The sequence below is a fragment of the Penicillium waksmanii genome (assembly GCF_028829765.1).
Source record: "Penicillium waksmanii strain IBT 27052 chromosome Unknown utg000005l:1.0-5232799.0:1.0-5237142.0, whole genome shotgun sequence".
NCBI classification, from domain to species: Eukaryota; Fungi; Ascomycota; class Eurotiomycetes; order Eurotiales; family Aspergillaceae; genus Penicillium; species Penicillium waksmanii.
This window is the reverse complement of record NW_026643252.1, coordinates 4,452,077-4,472,433: the sequence shown is the minus strand read 5'-3', so window position 1 is coordinate 4,472,433 and position 20,357 is coordinate 4,452,077. Positions and strand designations below refer to the sequence as shown.

The 20,357-nt window shown below is 45.3% G+C and overlaps 7 protein-coding genes across 7 annotated transcripts; 4 read left to right on the top strand and 3 right to left on the bottom strand.

The window, feature by feature from the left end:
* Positions 1-994: 994 nt before the first annotated feature.
* On the top strand, positions 995-3,601 carry N7481_006557 (uncharacterized protein; the record flags this gene model as incomplete). Its single annotated transcript, XM_057265776.1, has 7 exons — positions 995-1,225; positions 1,280-1,414; positions 1,598-2,362; positions 2,409-2,555; positions 2,619-3,396; positions 3,469-3,502; positions 3,580-3,601. 7 exons carry the CDS (start codon positions 995-997, stop codon positions 3,599-3,601), a joined length of 2,112 nt encoding a protein of 703 aa, XP_057123496.1.
* Positions 3,602-4,083: 482 nt separating this feature from the next.
* Positions 4,084-4,847, bottom strand: N7481_006556 (uncharacterized protein; the record flags this gene model as incomplete). The annotated part of the gene is made up of 3 exons (XM_057265775.1): positions 4,084-4,237; positions 4,537-4,637; positions 4,704-4,847. 3 exons carry the CDS (start codon positions 4,845-4,847, stop codon positions 4,084-4,086), a joined length of 399 nt encoding a protein of 132 aa, XP_057123495.1.
* A 1,895-nt stretch (positions 4,848-6,742) lies between these two features.
* Positions 6,743-7,676, top strand: N7481_006555 (uncharacterized protein; the record flags this gene model as incomplete). The annotated part of the gene is given in 5 exon segments (XM_057265774.1): positions 6,743-6,886; positions 6,941-7,016; positions 7,074-7,265; positions 7,282-7,364; positions 7,464-7,676. The coding sequence occupies 5 exon segments, from the start codon at positions 6,743-6,745 to the stop codon at positions 7,674-7,676; spliced, it is 708 nt and encodes a 235-aa protein (XP_057123494.1).
* Positions 7,677-10,266: 2,590 nt separating this feature from the next.
* On the bottom strand, positions 10,267-11,193 carry N7481_006554 (uncharacterized protein; the record flags this gene model as incomplete). The annotated part of the gene is made up of 1 exon (XM_057265773.1): positions 10,267-11,193. The coding sequence occupies one exon, from the start codon at positions 11,191-11,193 to the stop codon at positions 10,267-10,269; it is 927 nt and encodes a 308-aa protein (XP_057123493.1).
* Positions 11,194-12,099: 906 nt separating this feature from the next.
* Positions 12,100-12,936, bottom strand: N7481_006553 (uncharacterized protein; the record flags this gene model as incomplete). The annotated part of the gene is made up of 3 exons (XM_057265772.1): positions 12,100-12,189; positions 12,244-12,452; positions 12,501-12,936. 3 exons carry the CDS (start codon positions 12,934-12,936, stop codon positions 12,100-12,102), a joined length of 735 nt encoding a protein of 244 aa, XP_057123492.1.
* Positions 12,937-13,162: 226 nt separating this feature from the next.
* N7481_006552 (uncharacterized protein) lies at positions 13,163-15,428 on the top strand (the record flags this gene model as incomplete). The annotated part of the gene is made up of 3 exons (XM_057265771.1): positions 13,163-13,167; positions 13,212-13,827; positions 13,896-15,428. The coding sequence occupies 3 exons, from the start codon at positions 13,163-13,165 to the stop codon at positions 15,426-15,428; spliced, it is 2,154 nt and encodes a 717-aa protein (XP_057123491.1).
* A 909-nt stretch (positions 15,429-16,337) lies between these two features.
* Positions 16,338-17,371, top strand: N7481_006551 (NmrA/HSCARG family protein; the record flags this gene model as incomplete). Its single annotated transcript, XM_057265770.1, is given in 4 exon segments — positions 16,338-16,511; positions 16,569-16,783; positions 16,801-16,982; positions 17,043-17,371. The coding sequence occupies 4 exon segments, from the start codon at positions 16,338-16,340 to the stop codon at positions 17,369-17,371; spliced, it is 900 nt and encodes a 299-aa protein (XP_057123490.1).
* Positions 17,372-20,357: the final 2,986 nt, after the last annotated feature.

Genomic DNA, 20,357 nt, shown 5'->3' with positions numbered 1-20,357 from the left:
GTAGGCAAAGAACTTGAATGTTGATAGAGAGACATCTCCCAAGGTTTATTGTAGGAAACTAGTAGGTCGTCATCATTGTTGTGGATGCCTACCCCTGTATCTACTAGTAGTAGCTTCCTTCTCGGCTTCCTTCTTATCTCTCCCCTCAAGCTATCATTTTCGTTGGATCGCTACTACTACATTTGCCTGACCGCTACATTGTTTCTTGATCGCTACGTTGTTTCTTGATCTCTATGAGAATCTGAGCACCCTCACAACTATATTTACATAGTATTATTACTTTAATCAACCTATTGGAAAGGTTGAAAATGGACTTGCAGATGCCAACTTATGCCATATACCGAAGCTTCAGGAAGCTGCCCACTAATCAAAGCAAACGCTCTGTGCTGTATTACAGGCTGCTAATGTTGATGAGTTGTCCAATTTAGGAGGGAGATGGCCCCTCTCATTCGAGACATACACAAAGTGTCTGGTATTGCTCTTGTGTGTTGTCACTTGCTTTATCTCACTTCATTCCTTTTGCGACCAGGGTTTTGTGGCGCTGGGCTAGATCGCTACCGAAGCCCATAACGGTGCGCTGATCATCCACACGTGGCCACCTCGCATACCATTGACCACAATACCCGCCGCTTGAACGCTCATTCGTGGGCTTTCAGTTTCATAGGGGAGCAGTTATAATGACAGTTCATGATAAGTGCCCCGGGGGGGGGTTTATCGGCTCACCCTCTCACAGTTCCCGAAATGGCATGTAAGGAACGGTGTTAGTATAAAGTTTTGTCATCCACGGTTTATCAGCGTCAGGTCTTCATTATTCTAAGCTCGAGAAATGCCGCATCTGTTAGACTAATAATACGTCATTCCGCTATTAATTTTCCAAAAAAAGGATGTTTTTCTAGCCATCGGGGCTTTTCCCTTGTGTAATAATCACCCTTCCTGTTGTCCTCTCTCGACAATATGACGACAGTTCGGATCGCAGATTCTGTGTCTCAGGGCGATGGTCTGGGACGGACGACGGCCCAAGACGACGGCAACTCGGCAACTGGGGTTTAGAATGTCCCGCACGCGGTCTGTCGCGCGATCCGACGTGGCCGAAAATGACGATAACATATACAATATTCGTTCCCGACCGGCGCTACCTGAACGGTTCGGTGGCAGATCCACAGTGCCAGAGCAAGCAGATGAGAACCCCAGTTTGCAACAACCCGGCGACTTCAAAGAGAAGCAGGTGTGTAAACTGCTGGAAAGACAACTTGGGGACATTCTAGCTTACAATCGATAGATTTTCAAAGGCAGAGTACTTCTATGGCTGTCTTATCAATCGATTGGCGTCATCTACGGTGATATCGGAACCAGTCCGCTCTATGTCTACTCATCAACGTTCAGTTCGGCACCATCAAAACGGGACCTCGTGGGCGTACTGTCGATAATTATCTGGACCCTATTTATCATGGTGACTGTGAAATACGTGCTTGTTATTCTTCGCGCAGATAATGATGGCGAAGGGGGTACATTCAGCACATACGCTCTTCTCAGCCGCTATGCAAGTACACCTCTGGGGGCTCCGTATAATCAGGGATGGCAACTGACTGACTTCTAGATGAATATCACGCACCGCGATCCGAGGGAAGCCTCACTAGTCCGGATGAAACGATACTTATCAGGCGACCTCGAACGTGCCGGTCAAAGAGTACGACATCGTATCGAAACTAGCAAGTTTGCCAAAGAGCTATTGAAGGTTGTGGGAGTATTGGCAGTGACGATGGTTCTTTCCGACGGCCTACTTACCCCAGCACAGTCAGTATTAGGAGCCGTTCAAGGTATTAAAGTTGTACAGCCTAACATCTCCAAAGGCACCGTGATTGGTGTCACTGATGCTATTTTGGTTTTGTTATTTTCCATTCAGCCGCTCGGAATAACAAAGATTTCCTATGCATTCTCGCCAATCATTATCATCTGGCTCGGCTTTAATGCAGTTTTTGGTATCTACAATATTGTCCGGTACGATGCAAGCGTTTTTCAAGCGTTCAACCCCGCTCTTGCGTTTGATTTCTTAGCCCGTCATGGTGAGCAGGGATGGAGAATGCTTGGCGGTGTTCTCCTGGCGTTCACTGGTGTGGAGGCCCTCTTTGCAGATCTTGGAGCTTTTAGCCGAAGGGCCATCCAGATAAGCTGGCTATGCTACACGTTCCCATGCATTTTGTTGGCATATATTGGGCAAGCAGCATATATCAGTGTCCACCCCGATGCATATTCGAATCCTTTTTTCAATGCCGTTCCATCCGGCACAATCTACCCGTCCCTGGTGATTGCAATTCTTGCTGCCATTGTTGCGTCGCAGGCCATCATAACAGCAACTTTTCAAGTGAGTCAAAACAATCCTGAGAGATATTATCTAATTGTGTCGGTAGCTGCTCGCACAGGTGATGAAACTTTCGTACTTCCCTCAGATCAAAGTCGTCCACACTTCCCGCATCTTCCATGGGCAACTTTATATTCCAATCGCGAACTGGCTGCTGATGATTGGAACGATTTTGGTGGCATCAATCTATAATAACGTAAGCCATGGAGCTGAACATTCCACTAAGCATATAATATTCCAATTCTCATTCTTCCGGCAGACGACGTCGCTTGGAAATGCATATGGAGTCTGTGTCATGTTCGTGACGTTCTTTGACACGTGCATGGTCTCCCTAGCAGCTATGTTTGTGTGGCGAATTAGCCCCTATCTCGTCTTTCTCCCGTGGCTTATAATCGCATGTTTGGATGGCACCTATCTATCCTCAGCGCTCACCAAAGTCCCTTCAGGTGCCTGGTTCACTATCGTACTCAGCTCATTACTTGCTATGGTCTTTCTTTTGTGGCGATATGGCAAAGAGCAGCAATGGTTTGCTGAATCCGAGGATCGTTTTCCTACGTCACACTTCGTGACAACTGATTCGGACGGTCAAATGCGACTCAGTAACCAATATGGCAGCAGTCCCATCAATTCCAGCCGCGGCCTCGGAATTTTCTTTGATAAGGCTGGCGAGACTACCCCGATAGTATTCAGCCAGTTCGTCCTCAAGCTTACGTCAATACCGGAAGTTACTGTATTCTTTCACTTGCGACCCCTTGAGATGCCTTCAGTGGCCCCTGAAAACCGACATTCGGTTTCTCGACTTTCTATCCCAAATTGCTATCGGCTTGTTGTCCGATATGGATACAATGACGTGATCATCGCACCCAATCTGGCAAGCATCATTGTTGATCAAATCCGGAGACATTTATCATCGGAGGAGGCGTCACAACAGCCGGTTCCGTCATTGCCTATCGAGGCAGTCACAGATGAGAATTCCAATCGTCGCCCCTCAGAGGATCATTCCAATAACATTCCCGCGACGAACGATGGCGGAAATGGTATTAAGCAATTGAATCATCAGTTAGCCAGATTGGAGGAAGCGTGTGCACACAAAGTTCTATATATCATAGGCAAGGAGGAGATGAAGATCAAAACTGAGGCTTCGTATGTTAGGAAGACGTTGCTGTACTTGTTTTTATGGATCAGGGATAATACACGAAATAAGATGGCTAATCTTCAAGTGCCTACGGACAAGGTGATTGAAGTGGGGTTTTTGAAGGAGATATAATCTTGCAAGTTCACACCCTTTCACAAGGTTCGGGTTGAATGGGCGAGAAGAAGACATGAAGAATCCTACGATGTGTCTTTAATTTCTCCATCGCAACCATTTTCCGTTTTTCAAGATATGGTACATGTTCCAAAATACATATTATAAAGATAGCGAAAATGAGGACTGGATCTTAGCCGGTGACAGGATATCTGAGGTACTCCTAATAAGGCGCAAGGCAACGTTCAATCGAAGCTTTCAAAACTATCTGGTTGATATGACATTCTGCCAGAGTATAGAATAGAAAAGAAGTATCGTGCAGAATACTCAAAAGCAAACAATACTATTAGCCTTTCCGACGTAGAGCCTAGTAAGCAAGAAAAGATCACGAAGCCAGAAGTCCTACTTGAAACCAAGAACTCGCCCTTTGGGGATATACCTCCAAGATCCCGCGCAAAGGCGACGGGACCGGCTGTCATCAAACTTGAGTGTTCTCACCATTCATTGCCGTAGCAGTTCCATTGGTGGCACCATGAGCCGTTGTATTCATCTTTTCGTGATGGACGGTAACTGCTGGCTTATCGAGATAGAGATTGGCGATTTCCAAGCACAAGCCACAGAGCGTCCAAAAGCTTTGAGAAGAAATTAAAATGTGTGCTCACATATAGAAAGGGAAAGGAGGCTCGTTTTAGCGTATCAACTCACAATGTCAGGAAAGTGAATGCTTCAATGGAATTCCTTCTCCTGCAGGAATTATTGTTCCAACTAAAGTAGTGGCACGTGGCTCCATTCGTAGAGCCATCAGTTTGTGCAACGAATATGAATGCTGATAGCCATCTATGTAGTCAGAGAATTAGCTTCGCGTAGTTTGATAGGGTAGTCGCGTCATTCCAGCAATGTCGAAGGTAGAAGGGAGAATGATTTGGCCTACAGGGCATAGAAGATTATGTCTAATGGAAGCATATAACCACGGTTGCGATGCATGAATGCGGTGAAGAGAGAGGGAATGTAGAAAACTGCAGCGAGCACCGACTGCGCGAACAAGTTAGTACTAGGTACATGAGCAGTTGGAAATATCGAAGAGGCTCAAATGCTCACAATAACAAGGGTGAAGATGACCCGGTAGCCCTTCAGGTGATCGGCAACCCATGCAGTAAGGCCCAAGGTGATTACTGCACAGATCCATAGGAGCAGGCGAACCCCAAATAGAACCGGTCGAATAACGTCTGCGTGATCACTCATAATTGAGAATGTTGGATTTCGTAGTTGGGATGATTATTTGTTCCGATTAAATAATTGCCTTCGACAACAGACGCTGCGAGATGAGGAATTTGAAGTCAATGACGCTACTGAGAAGCTATATAACTGAGAGAAGAGCTAGTAGAACTGTTGCTAATTTTTCAGCTATCAGGTGATAAGCCGCTGATAGCCGGAATCTTCATACAATCTGTAGTTGATCAAGCTCAATGTGGCGTAGTGGTATGGCAAGTCGGCTGATCGATCGCTTCCGTAAATGGAAATATTGGGTGACTGTCTTTGGCTAACTAAAATCTAAAATGGGTTTGTGGCTTAAAGAGCGCAAGAAAACAAATATGATTCTCCTCAGCATCGACTTTGATTCCAATTTGCAAGCCAGAGGCTATCATTCGGAAAAAGATAATATTCGTAGCCCGTCAGAACGGACTCACTGGGATACATATTGAGCGGGAGGAAGGGATGCATCACCAAAACCTACGCAATTCCACCGACCCATCAGAACAAGATTACCACTGAGGTAATTTTGGGTGTTATAAGGCGTTGCGAATCCTTAGTCGTTAAAGATTAAAATTACCAAATACTATAGCGAACTGACTTGTATTCGTGATGCTACAAGTCTAAGTATCGTATACCTATTAAACTGGAGCATTGTTGGAAGAGGTCCACAGATTTGATTGACAACGTCAACTGTACCTTATGCCTTGGCTAGACTCTCATCGACCTTATGTAAACGCATGATCGATCACCTGCACGACTCAAATATCTATTAGCGGATTTGGCTACCAAGGTTCCAAGGTACCAAGGTACCGTAGCGACCAATAATACCAATAAGCATAACAATGGTGATTCAGCGACGTGAATTTCGTTACTTAGCTCTTCTAACTATTTCAACTTTCGAAGATGGTTACTACATGCGATTGGCTCTGTGGACTGGGTTGAGCTCAGCTTTCGATCTCTGATTCCTTTGGTACGGGCAAGTCGCGAAGGCGATTCCGACCAATCGGTTGTTTCACCGGGAGAGTCGGAAACATGTACACTAGTGTAGGTCGATCATCAACGTTCCGCCATTGAACAAAAGGTGCTAGTGAGAAGAGGATACAGATTGGAGAGAGACCCGATAATAGATAATAGGTGGTGATCGGATGAGAGGCGAGAGCGAAGCTAACTAGAAATGGAAGGAACCGCATGGCTGCCTGAATGCCTGAGGCAGCAGTGGCACCGCACCTCAACAAACTCAACAAGCGGCATAAAACGAAAGTCAGAATTTAGAGAACAGCACTTTCAAATTGAACATCAAGCTCATATCACCACTGTTTCAATAAGTTCTGCTGCCTTTGACCGCTGTCTCAAGACGCACAGCTTATCACCGTTAACGGCCAGCTCAGCAACACCTTTGCACGTTTTGCATACTATCGCTATTACAACCGCCTGGTCCGATCTTGATCATCTGGTCTCAAAGAACGCAGTGAAGATTCTGAACAAATCAGAGATGCAGAACGAATCGCTCAATAGAGGTTTGCCATACGTTGTTATAGAGGCCTTCAGCCAATTTCTAAGAAGTTCTTTACCCAACCGATAGTTGGATTTCTGCACGGGTCCCGGGCGTCCTGCAGCCTGGAAGTGATACACATGCATGTGCGTGTAGGAAATTTAATAATACCTTGAATTTATTGAATTATCACATCCTGGTTGCACGCGCCGCAGACGTTGATCTGTGATTATTGAGCATCACTCAGTGATATATTTGACAGGTTCGTTGCGGCTCTTACATCTGCGTTAGGTATGCGCTTAACACAACGCACAAATAGTACTTGAGATAAAGCAAAGCGACCTCTCCGAATTTTGGTTATGCCTTATTTATCTCACCCATATTCGCCACGATGATGAACCCATATGAAGCAGACCCAAAGAAAATCCCCACAACTGATATGTATGCGGATGTGCCCCTTTATGGTCGATATGGCCCGAAACCAAATGACTTCCGCGTTGAATTTCAGTATATCAATTCCCAAACCACAGACTCCGTGAGATAACTTAGATTTTGTACCGAGGAGATCTAAATCCACCCTGCTGACGAGGTTGGCTGCGATGTTTTTGCTCTTGGGAGCGTGATCGTGAAATCTAGCCATCTCCACGCGCGTGATGGTGCTATATGTACGGAGATCGACTTCTCGTACGCGGATACAAATTAAACTCAGGTAATTGCTATAGCAAAGACGGCTCTGGGGTGTATCAGAGTTCTGGAGATCTACTTTGCTGGCAAGTTATCTACTCCTGCCTTTTATTGTCAGCCTTGTGACTCACTTCTACATATATTAATGGCCGCTAAGTGCTCGTCCAAGAAAGACTTCCAGGCATCAGGTTATGTGTTGCATAGCCATATCTCTCAGAGGACCAGAGGAAGTCCTATAAAGAATAGGCCAGAGAGATATTTATCAGCTTCATACACTTAAACCTACAGAGAACCTCCAAACTCGCTGCCATGTGGTACCGGACCCCAACGTACTTTTGAAATGGTCGAATCAATCCATTAGAAGGGAAAATCCTTTTCTTCAGCAACAATCATGATCCAGATATGAGCTTTATGCATAACGACTTTAGTATATCTATTGTATTGTTGACAGTGGCAAAGTTGTGGGGCTGTTTGACTGGGAAATGGTCGGGTACTTTGGTTGGAAAACCGCGGGAGATGTACATTGTCGGATCAGAACTCCACAACGAGAGCATATCGTGAATGCTAATTTGAGAGAGGATGAGCTTCAGTATATCATGTTCTGGAATGATTTGTATGATGTGGGTAAATCGGAAAATTGAAGGAGCGGATCCTTGGATTTTCAGGAGTTTGAAAATATCAAGTAGGGAAAGGGCATCTATCAAGAATCGAGATCCAGATAACATAATAGATCAACTAGATGGCTATATTTTGGGATCTACCTTTGAGACCAGAAACCTTTTCATATTAGCGACGATACTATCTAGGCAATTTGCGCGCAACGCCAATTTAACTCAAAACCTTCGAACAACACAATCTTCTCTGAGAACTTGAAATAGACCCGAGCGAGCAGTCAAGTGCTGGATAATTGAGAGTGACCCGGTTGATACCTCTTGTCATGAAGCATTCCAGTACCAAGAATATTAGCATTGGCTAGTAGCAAAATTCATGTTCCTGACTCCTAGTAGCGAAGTGTACAATCTTAACAAGTATAGACAGCAAGCTGAATACATCAAGCAAATGAATATCGTTCTCATCGATATGGCCGCCAGGAACTACAAGCCTATTTGTGAGTCGGCATTCTTCATGATTGGTAGGAGCTTACACAATACCTTTCCCATCTATAATCTGAGAATGTGTCCTGAGAGTAGCATTCGTGAAGATCATACCTGTATTTGTCAAAATTTCTTGTGTATTGAATCAAATATTTCCCAGGATTTTCTGACATGCTTATCGAAAGCTTTATGCCGCATGTACTGCAGCTTAAAAATTGAGGCAGTGGGCGAGTATGTACACTTAAGTGTCGGAGGGCATCTCTGTGGGGGCAAAGCATAATTCTTCTTTTGCCAATGTAGGGCCATTTGAAAGAGATAGAGTATTTGAAATGAAACACAAGAGCACCGCTCTCCTCAAGAGAAACAGATATCACCAGTGAATATGCTAGCTCGTCCGATAAGCTACTAGAGTATTCACAACGGTGCCAATTTGGGAAATACTTTGTAATTTCCGGGCTTATTCCGTTCGAATTGTTTGAATTCTGCAGTTCGCGAAAGAGTTGTGTAATTCTTTTCGGGGTAAACTTCACACATGGACAGAGTACGATAATACCTGGCCATTTGCAGTATTCCTTGCGTGGTCTCCCAGTCGGCCATTCAGCGTAGTCCTCAAGCTCGAATTCACTCCGTGGGTGTAGTTTGATACAGGCAACACAGTATTTCCAATTGTGCCCCGTCCAACCGTTGGACTCTAGTCTCATAAGAAGTTGCTTCCGGGCGAAGTAATCAGTAGTGGAATCCAGTCCATCAGAATAGGGATACCGGAAATCAGGAAATTTTAGAACATATCCAAATTGATGATAGAATATTTTGCAGCTTAGAACCAAGCAAGCTTGTTGGATAACCGAGAGGAAGTCTAAAATGATTAGCATCAACTCTGGAGGGAGATCAAGAATTGTGCGTTTTTTCTTTTCTGGAATAAACTTCCGATAAACGAAATCATTGTTTCGCTGTGACACCCAGGAAATAGATCGCCGCTTCGAGGCCTATATTTTGTTGTTTAAAGGTTCGATACTGAGAAACTGCATACTATTACGGAGAGTATAGCCAGACAGATAGGAACCTTATAGAGGGGATATAAGTCAATATTGGAGAAATATGATGGAGATGAATGTCGGGTAGGCTATTGTTACATCTGGAGCGAGTTTAAGTAATAATGACCTGAATACATAATTAATCGTAATTGATGTGACCCAGATTTCAATTTTAATGACCAAAAGCGGATCGGGGCAGAATGTGGCCTAGTACTAACCAACGTGATCTAATGACTTGGTACTTCTACGGGACAATGTTCAAATTTTATGCTGGACCGTGGTTCTCAGATATCCAGGTCTTAAAAGACGTCGTAGGCTACGGCGCTCCATAGCGGCAACCGGTTCAGTAGTAATATTTACGGACTTCAAGCAAAAGGTTTGTGGCCTAGGGTACTATCTCAATACACATCTCATTAATCTTCGACTCCATTCCGTTCCCAAACCTTGGAATATTCTCTGGTACCTATCCGAGTACACTTACTGGTAGCTGGCGTGGATTATGTGTAAAATTGAAAGACTATCTGAGCTCCAAGGAACTAGATATAGCGGTGTAGACTGACTAAGCTTGTGCGACACGAGGCTCTGGCCTTTGTCCGGCCTCAGTAGTGGACCCTGGCGCAGGCGGGTTTCGCCGGGTCTCTTCTTTCTTCCATTCGTCACCTCTCGTTGCTATCGTGGTCGTCTTTCATCGCTTTTTTGGAGTCTGAGACTCCCATGGCTGCTGAGTCCCGCACCACATCACTTAGTGTAGATATTGTCACTAGATAGAATAGCTTCATCCAATACCATCCATCTATTGCATCTGGTTCATCCCATATGGTAGCATCCATAGCCTCCCAGGAGAATCGGTGGTCGATGGCCGGAGATTGGTGGTCGAGGATCGGCAATCGAAGTTACGTCTCTCAGGCGACTTCGGCTCTTACATGATTCAGTTCTTAGTCTCCGGTCCTCAGACTACAGAAAATACCGCTCGCATATATTGGAGTGAAACCATAAATTGGAATACAAGAATATATCAAAAATGCAACAACATATCGAAACAGGATATTAATTACAATAACAAGAATCTAAAAATACCCTAGCCTACCACCGATAAACAGATTTCAAGACCAAACGCCGTTCAACATTTTTTTGTTCTTGTGCTCCCGGAAGAAATCTTCAACCTTAGTCCAGGTCAGATCAGGGTATCTGTTGTTGTCCAGCGGCTCAAGCTTTCCAGCACCAGAGAACATATTCACCATATACTGCATGCCCTGCCAGGCCGGGAAAACATCATTCTCGCCACCAAAGAATCTCATCAGGCGAATCATGAGCTCCGTCGAGCCCACTGTGCCCATCCACGAGGGATTGCATGTCACACCCTCGACATTGCTCTGTGCTTGGGCGATGTCCTCCACATTGACGGTATGACTGGCGATGCGAAGAAATTTAGGCGTGGGGTTTGTATCAATAGCCACCTCTGCTGTATACGCAGCTGTGTCGACCATAGTGGTGAAATCGAGGGGTTGCGTTGTCGACCCGATATACGCAACCTTGTGGGTCTTATGATTGATCATAGGAGAATTACCGACCAGGAGATCCATAAAGCCACCATTGAGGATACTAGTCCATGCGATGCCAGACTTTTTCAGCTCATTGTGGAATTCGCGACGCAGATCCAAGTTGCGATTAGATCCGATCTTTGTCTTGGTGAAATCTAGTGCGAAATCTGACGGAATGAATCGAGGCACTTTGGCGGCTATGGAGGCTTCAAGGAGCTTTCCCTGGGCAGTATGAATAACATCTCCTAATCCTTGGAGGGTGGAGACGACACAAATTGCTCCGGATAACTCGCCAGTGAGGGCTGGTGTCGCAAAGAGGTCGACAGGGGCGATGGTGACGCCGGAATTGCGAAGCTTCTCGGTGCGCAATGGGTCGGTGTTAGGACGTACGATGGCCTTGACGGGCATGCCCCGTTTCACTAGCTCCATTGCAACTAGCCGACCCAGGCCACCTGTGGCACCAACCACAGCGACGAACTTTGAAGCCATTGGTAGGGTATCTGACGATGGTGGGGTGAAAAAAGGATTCTAGGATAATAGTAGAACGTCGAACTATTCGTTTAAATTTATTATTGAAATAAAACCCTCGATTCATATATATTCTGAAATTTCTTGACACGGCTGGTTGAAAAGAAAAAAGGCTTCTAGGATGACTGATCATCCACTGCATTGTCGATTTTCAAATTTGTCATTTCGGGGTTGAACTCGCTCCCGGAACCCCGAGATAATTTGCCCCCTTCCCAAGGGTTGGCGAGCCCCCTTTTTTCCACGAAAATCTAATTGCCAAATTAATATGACTGGCCCTTTTGTGTGATGTGCGAATAGCGTTGAATAATTTTGATTATCTCTTTAGTTACCTAATGTTTTCATACATCTTTGTACGAGGTTGAATAGCGAAAATGTATGCCGCTTTCTATGTTGAGGCCTTCGGGTTCCGATAACGAATTGCACAAAAATATAGAATTTTATTGACACTTTTCATCGAACGGCTTGTTAAATCAACTCCCAGGCCGATATTGGTGGTATGATCAAGGTGATGGGTATTTAGAGAATTATTGGAAACTGTGAGATATATGTGTAAAAATAGCTTTAGGGTATCTACAGAGGCGCCGCAAAAGTTTCCAGTCCCTTGTTGACCTTCCTAGTCTTCGCCTTCCCATGGTGGACTAGCAGTAGCTACCTAAGAAGAAATAGATAAGCCAATATATTCCATCTTAGGTAGGTAATAGTCTGCTATTAGAAGGTGGCAAATAATGATGGGCAATAGGGAGTTGGAAACATTTGCGGCGCCACTGTAAGCTCATGTATGAGATTTTAGATGATTCAGTACTACTGATTTGAAAAATCCCATATACCTCAAGATATATCAAGATCAGGAATTTCTGAAATATTTCCTCACCACTTCTCTACATAGGGTCTGAGGTCAATCTCCTGGGTAAATGCACTCCTAGGCTGGGTGTGCAAGAACCAGTAAGATTCCGCAATCTGATATCGACTATTAGAGCAACACACGAGTCTGAAAAGTTTCCATTGACTTACTCCTTCGGGATCAATTTTAGAATCTGGAATATCCTGGCCGTAGCCTTTCGTCTTTTCCGTGTTGATGATTCCGTCGATGATGGCATGGGAAACATGAACCCCCTTGGGGCCAAATTCACGCGCAAGAGATTGGGACAAGGCGCGAGTTCCGAACTTGCTCATGGCAAATGCCGAGAGACCTGATCCACCTTTAAGTGCAGCCGTGGCACCTGCTATCATTAGTTCAGAATGATCTGTTAAATCAGAAGGCTTCATACCAGTAAAAATAAGCGTAGGCGGGAACTGGCCCTTACCCTCCCCCTTCAACATCAAGGGGAGCGTAGCATGGGCAAAATTGAATGCACCCCTGTTCGAAGGCTCCAAGCTCCCAAAGAACTCATCCGGAGATTGATCCAAGAATGGTTTCATTAGGAACTTGCTGGCAACATTGTAGATTGCTGCGGCGACCGTGATATCACTTCCGAATTTGGCCTTGATTTGATCAATTGTTGAGTCCATCGAGGACGCGTTTGTAACGTCAGTAGGAAACCCTGTCGCTGACCCTCCACTCTGTGTGATTTCTTTGATCAACGGATCAAGGGACCCTTGCGATCGAGCAAGTAAAATAACGGGGTAATATTGGGCAAAGCGCCGCGCAACAGCGCTGCCTGTTCCGGGACCTACACCGGCGACGATTGCTATCGGCTTGGACATTTTGAAGTGAAATAAAAAGAAATATTATTGCCGTTGCCGTCAGGGGAAACAAGTCTACCTTCTTATCATTTTTCTACTGCGACATGACGTCATCACTACTGATTTGACACATTCCCAATCGCTTGCCTGTCTTCTAATTACATCAACAGATTCAACACCATCATTGAAATAATAATCTTCAATAATCTTCAATGTTATGTCGTAACTCAAGTGGCTGTCAAAACAAATGCAGTGTGTCAGCCTTAGGCTTAAGGCATCGATTCGATATCCCTCAGGCGACCATTAGGTACAATTCTGCACTCATTCGGATTCCTCAACTTCCGTCACAACATGGCTCAAGATCCGGCCAGTACAAATACACATTTCTCACGTGGAGGAGGATCAACACTACTCCAACGGAGCTGTCACGATTGCAACCGCAGAAAGGTACGGTGTAGCAAGTCCTGGCCTTGCGATAATTGTGTGCGTTTAGGCGTCGAGTGCTCGTATCCACCGCCTGGCCGTAAGCCCCGGAAGATAACCAAAAGACCAACCAACAAGAATGAATTGATTTCCAGATTGAGCCTTCTTGAAGCTCAAATCAAAAATCTCGGTAGCAAAAATGTTGCTGAAGAGGCCTCTCCGGATTTCCCACCAGAGCGGGACAATGATGACAGCCTGCAGGGCAGCCGCACTATGCGCCCATGGCTAGCCAAGCATAGCCCGAGCAATGGAGTAATTGATCAGCCGAGAGAGGTTGAGAGCGATGAAATCTGGATGAGCAAAGGCTCTGTCTCACCCAAGGCGACTTCCAGTACACTGGAGGATCAATTTGGACGCCTTGTTGTGGATAGAAATAGTGGAACGAGCCGCTATGTGAATCATCAAGTTTTGACGGAGCTTGCAGATCAGGTATATTTTACCCCTCCGTAGCATTTCCATTGTGAGTATAGAACAAATTACTGAGGCTGTGGTTGAAGATCAAAGAAGTTCGAGATCTTTTTGATTCACCGGAGTCACCAACATTATCCGAGGAAGATTCCTCAGTACCAATGCCAACAGCAGCACAGTCTGAGATATCGAGTCCCTTTATATTCGGTTACCATTCTGTGGCTCATTCACTCAACAATTTTCATCCATCGCCAATTATCAGCCATCTTCTTTTCAACGCCTTTGAAGAGAATGTGGCACCCATCATCCTGATCATACATAAGCCCATGTTGAAAGATCTGCTCCAAACAGCAACCACAAATCCCAAGAATCTTGATAAGGGGTCGGAGGCTTTGGTGTTTGCAATCTATCTAGCTGCAATCTACAGCATGTCGCCAGAAGTATGTCTTGCACAGCTAGGGACAGACCACACTTCCTTGACCAAACGATACCGGTTCGCAGTCGAGCAAGCGTTGGTGCGGGCAGGATTCCTTCATACCCGCAAGTTAATTGTGTTACAAGCAGCGGTTCTTTTCTTGAGCTGTGCCTGTGACCCTCAGGATGCACACTTTGTCTGGACCATGATCGCTGTGGTAACTCGTCTTGCCTTGAGTCTGGGGCTGCATCGGGATAGTAGTCACTTCGGGCTAGGCCCATTCGAAACAGAGATGCGGCGACGATTGTGGTGGTATATATACCTACTGGATGTCCGATCATCTGACTCTCAAGCCACGAGCCCTCAGATCCGAGAAGGGGACTACGATACTCTTTTGCCATTGAATATCAATGATGATGATTTGTCGCCTGACATGGTTGAGACCCCGCCGGAACGAACTGGATTTACAGAGATGACATTGACCTTGGTCAGATGTGAAATCCTCATATTGCATCGTAAATTGATGCAACTCAGCAGCTTCGGGGCTGATAATGATGGACATAACGTGTTATTTCAGAACCGCCTCGACGCAATAGAAGAGACTCGGACCACCCTCGACGAGCGATATCTCAAATTCTGTGACCTTGAAATCGCGATCCATTGGGTAACCGCGACCATTGCCCGCGTTGCTCTGGCACGCTCGTGGCTTGTGTCGCACTTCTCGCTGATGAGCGCCGAAGGATTCCAACCAGACCTGTTCCCCGAAAGATGTGATCTCCTCATCCTCACCGCGATCGAGGTACTTGAATTTGGTTATCTACTTGAAGCCCACGAAAATACCACGAAATGGTCCTGGCTGTTCCAGGGATATGTACAGTGGCAGGCTTTTGCATTTCTTCTGTCGGATCTCTGCGTGCGCCCGGTCGCCCCTTTATCAGATCGTGCATGGGTGGCCGTCGATCGGGTTTATGAACGATGGGCTGGACCAGCGGGCAACCGACTTGGGTTGATGATGCGACCGTTGGAACGTCTCCGGAACCGGGCTGCTAGAATTCGAGCTCAGCAGTCTATGCCACTTTCAAACAACTTGAATTTAGCTGATGCGGGTGATACGGTCCCGGATATGGCCAATTCTGTGGAAGAACTCCAAGGAGATTTAGGGTCCCTTGATATTTTTATGGACGTAGTCAATACTATGGGGCTATAGCAACATCTAGTGATGGCTGTGAATATAAATTTTTACTTATCAGGTCCTACTAGTACTTTTTGTGTTCCAAGGTTGAGTTTCTACAGAACGGAGGCAAATATGAGCCAAAATAATATCCCCACCTACGGCGCTCGATAAGCGCAGGGTGGTCAGTAGTTGCATATCGGGGTATTTAGGCCGGTAGAAAAGGGTGCGTATAGCATAGTAGCACAGCAAAAGTTTTCAACTCCTTGTTGACCGTCCTAGTCTCCGTCTTCCTAATGGCGGACTAGTAGCTACCTAAAATGGATTGGGGTTGCTAATCTATTCCATCTCAGGTAGCTACTAGCCCACCATTAGAAGAGAGTAAATAATGGTCGGCACTAGTGGGTTTCAAACCTTTACAACGCCATTGTAAAGGCCTCGAGGGCAGTCAGGTAAAATACCCCGATATACAACTACTGACCACCCTGCGCTTACCCACCGCTCGGGGCTCGGCTCGGGGCTCGGGCTTCGGCGGCTAGTTTTCATGACATTCATGATATATCATGACTACTCCGATCAAAATTCAACAAATAGACCGCTGCACCAGTGAGTTAGTAGGCTCCACGGATCCAGCCCGAAATCGATCAGTCACTGCCGGTGTCTTTGCAATGGATGTGGCTTCGGTCGGCCATTGAAGCCCGATCACCAGACAGAGTGACGAAATCGACGGCGGATCGGTCTTAGCGCTTACACCATGACCCCGAAGCTTATTCATTGAATTCCACCATAGCTTCCCAAGCTCGTATTTTTCTATCCATGCTAAACAGTGTTATAAAATATTCATCTGTTGCTGGTTATTATCTACCATTATTCACACAACTTTTAGTCTTCGAAGATTATCATATCTTGATCTTGCGTTCTCGCCTACCATCAAAAATATTCACCATGTCCAAATTGATCACTGTCTTTGGTGCCACCGGCAACCAGGGCGGCTCCGTCATTGAGGCCATCCTCGCCGATTCTAAGCTCTCTAAGGAGTTCAAGATTCGCGGTATTACTCGCGATACCACGAAGAAGTCCGCTCAGGATCTCGCTAAGAAAGGTGTTGAGGTTGTCACGGTAAGACTGACCTTTACCTATTAAAATTCAACTATAAACTAACGGTCTGTATATTAGGCGAATCTGGACTCTGTCGATTCCCTGACTTCTGCCCTTGAGGGTTCCCACACTGTCTTCCTGGTCACTAACTACTGGGAGGCTATGAATGCCGATATCGAATTCTCACAGGGCAAGAATGTTGCAGATGTTTCCAAGGCTCTCGGTGTTTCCCACCTTATCTTCTCTTCGCTCCACAACGTGACAGAGAAGACCAACAAGGACGTCTATCCCATGTGCCTCATTTTGACAGCAAGGCCAATATTGAGAAGTATATCCGGGGTTCTGGTGTTGGATGCAGTTTTGTGCTCCCTGGATACTATATGAGCAACTTCATTCAGATGCTTAAGCGTGCTGAGGATGGATCGTACCAGCTGTTCTATCCTGTTGGTAACGAGGCTAAGTTTCCTCTCTTTGATGCTGTCCAGGATACTGGTAAGACATGCGCTATTATATCATTGAATTGTTGGGACAATCTGCTAAATGTTACTCTAGGTCTTTTTGTGAAGGTTGCCCTGAAGCACGCAGACCAATTAAAGAACAAACAGGTTTTAGCTGCTGCGGACTACTACACTCCTCAAGAGATTGTGGACACATTTTCCAAGGTTTCAGGCAAGAAGGCTGTCTTTATCCAGATTAGCTCTGAGCAATACAAGGCATCTTTGCCTACCGCTGTTGCTACCGAGTTCCTCGAGAATCAGCTCTTTGTGGAGGACCCTGGCTACTATCTGGGCGAGTCGCTTGAACCCACCCTGAAGCTTGTTGATTCTAAGCCTACTACCTGGGAGGAATTTGTTAAGAAGAATGTTTCGGCCTGGCAATAAGTAATTCACGTATCTACGGATGATTATGCCTGAGCAAGAGCGTTGGATTAAATTCTATTCTTTCCATCACAATGAACCATGTCATACACTTCAATAATCTTTGTCCATTTCCAATAATCAAAAATAACAAACGTTTCAGCACCTATCTAGGGAATAAAAGTATCTTAGGCGCTCATGCTGGGAAATGTTAGGATGTTTCGGTCTCGCAAATTAAGCAACTTACTTTATCAAAATAGTCTTCGGCTCAGTAAATGCCCGTAGAGCCTGATAAGAATCAATTAGTATCTCATGAACCTTAAAAAGTTTAAGTGCTTGAAATACTTACATATTCCTCAAATTCTCTTCTGAGATCTTTCATCCCAGAAGACAATGCCAAGAAAAACAAGGGGATCAAGAACAAGACTCTTAATAACAAGTTCGATCGATCATAACTAGATCAATACCTTCAGAATCATGTTTGAAGGAGACACGGTCACAGACAGCAAAGTTCAGACCAAAATAAAGATGAGCATACAATATGGTCAATTCGCATGAAAGCATTCTCAATTAGATGATAATAATGATATAAAGAGGCTGAGGGTTTTGGCCAAATTTATGTTGAATATACAGTGTTCTAGGCTAGCCTATTATTGTGTAATAACTGGTAATTCTCTCCAAATTGCCTAGTTATTGTACAATAATTCATCTTAGTCACATAATTATTATTCAATTATTTGGAATTGTTTGATATTTTCCATTCAGGAGAGGTAGCTTTTCCCTTCTCTACTATCCTTAACACAGGATCATATAGCCAAGACTGGGCCTTCGTATATCAATTGCCCGGGTGGTCTAGTGGTATGATTCGCGCTTAGGGTTCACCCAAAGCAAGCTTGCGCGAGGTCCCCGGTTCGATCCCGGGCTCGGGCCAATTCCTTTTTTGCTCCTCGTTTCTGTCATCTCTTACTCCGAAGGTTTTTTTCCATCGAGCGAAGGATTTTTTTTATTTACAGACAAAACCTAAGCGAGCGCCTCTCGCAACACAATCAACATCCAGCATCATTATTCCTCTACAATATGAACACAAGAATGAATTATCTGACAACTTCTGCATTTGTCATAAGCGTTTAATCCAACCCACAATTCCATATTCCATATTTACGGGTCCTTGGGAATTCCAAGGCCAGATTCATAGCAACAGTTCAAGCTAGGTCGGGAACCGTAGCAGTCAAAAAAGTCACCATTACACACCTCCTCCCCATCAGAATACTCATTAGTGAGAAAAAATTCAGGAAAGATATTCATATCTTCGAACAAAGTCCCCATCCCTGTCCCCGCCGTTGGTGAGCCAGCCCACATCTGCTGGTTCGATATATTTCCCATACTAGTACCAGCAGGTACCACCATCAAGCATATGGTACGGAGTAGGAGTAGGAACATTCGATCCTGGCAAATCAGTCTGTGGCACCAGTAATTCGTCCATGCTTGTATTCGTACTCGTGCTTGTGGCGAGGCGAGGACTTTGCTGAGAGTTATAGTTAGAGTTGGAGTTAGAGCGGCGCCCTAACCTCGGTCTCGACGTGTTTGGTCGAGCTTTCAACCGTTCCATACTAGTATAAACGAAAAGCCGCAGAATCCACCCACTAACAGGCCACGATTCTTGCAAAGACATCAAACCAAGCATGCATGTTCGGGCCCGGTTTTCAGCCAATTGGCGTCCAATGGTGTCATATGTGCATATTGTGAAAACATGCATTGCGAGAGAATTGAATAGCGCGGGTATGCTGCCTTAAATGTTAGCTTTGGAGATATTTTCTTTTGTAATCAAAACGACGGTCAACCGCGTAGAGTGCTTACGTGAATTTGGCACATCCGCCCCATCGAGACTGAAAGGATATCCTCTATTACTCGAGTAGTTTCATTTGCTGCGGCCAGGGCTTTTGAATGGTTTCCCCACGATTGGGGTGTATCTAATGACCCGCTTGCATGCAGGGGACGACTAAGTAGAATGACTCCGAAGCTGTGTTTAGAAGTTAGCATAATCGATGGGTATCTCAAGCGTTGGGAAGGAACTAACTCGTATGCCATTAACAGCATCGCTGCCCACAGATTTATATCGCCTTCTTCCTTGACTCCGGTATATCTCAGATGATCGGGCATTCGCATGCGGAAATCGTCGGGTTCTTTTTCAAGTTGCATTCGTTTCTGCGCAGGGTTGTTTGGTTTAACTGCTGCATAGTGTGAGGAATTATATCACTGACTATCATTTATAAAAGAATTTGGGCTAACTTGATCTAGCTCGAATCAGGCCAACGGGGGGAGAAACCTACATGTACTGCAAGGTGAGCCATCTGACAAGCGTACTGAGCTTCAGGCTCACTTTGAAACTCGCCTTCCAAGTCGTGGGGCGAGAGCATTTCCACGTCACTGTCATAAATTGAAAAATGCTGTGGCCAGCCAATCGAACTACTAACCAGGGCATCTCTTATCTGAACGGCGAATTTTAGAGAGCTACAGGCACAGTTGGGAAGTATAGGTGAATAGAGGTGGCTTACTCGTATACACCACCATATGCGCCTCCACATTTTGACTCGATGTTTGGACATATAAGATCCTGCCGTCCTGAGTCGAAGACATTAGTCAGTCCAGAACAAATACTGAACATATTGACAAAAGGTATTTTCGTGCCGGAGGCCCCTTACGAATGTACCTAAGGGTCTGAAAATCAGCCATATATTACCAATTATGTCTGATGGTCATTTTCAGATGGATAAGTACCGCCCTCGCTGTGATTCTGTGCGCACGCAATCCGTATTGGTCGATATGCATCCCGTACATGGGGCCTCGCGCTCTGCATTGCATTTGATCTTCTTGGAATGACATCTACGGCAAGCTACATTTGTACGTCTTTGGCCCGAGACAACAGAATCGAGAGGCTGAATATTCATGACTAGCGTTGAATCAAAATAACGAACAACGAATGACTGGTGAGTTCTTAGGACGAATCGCC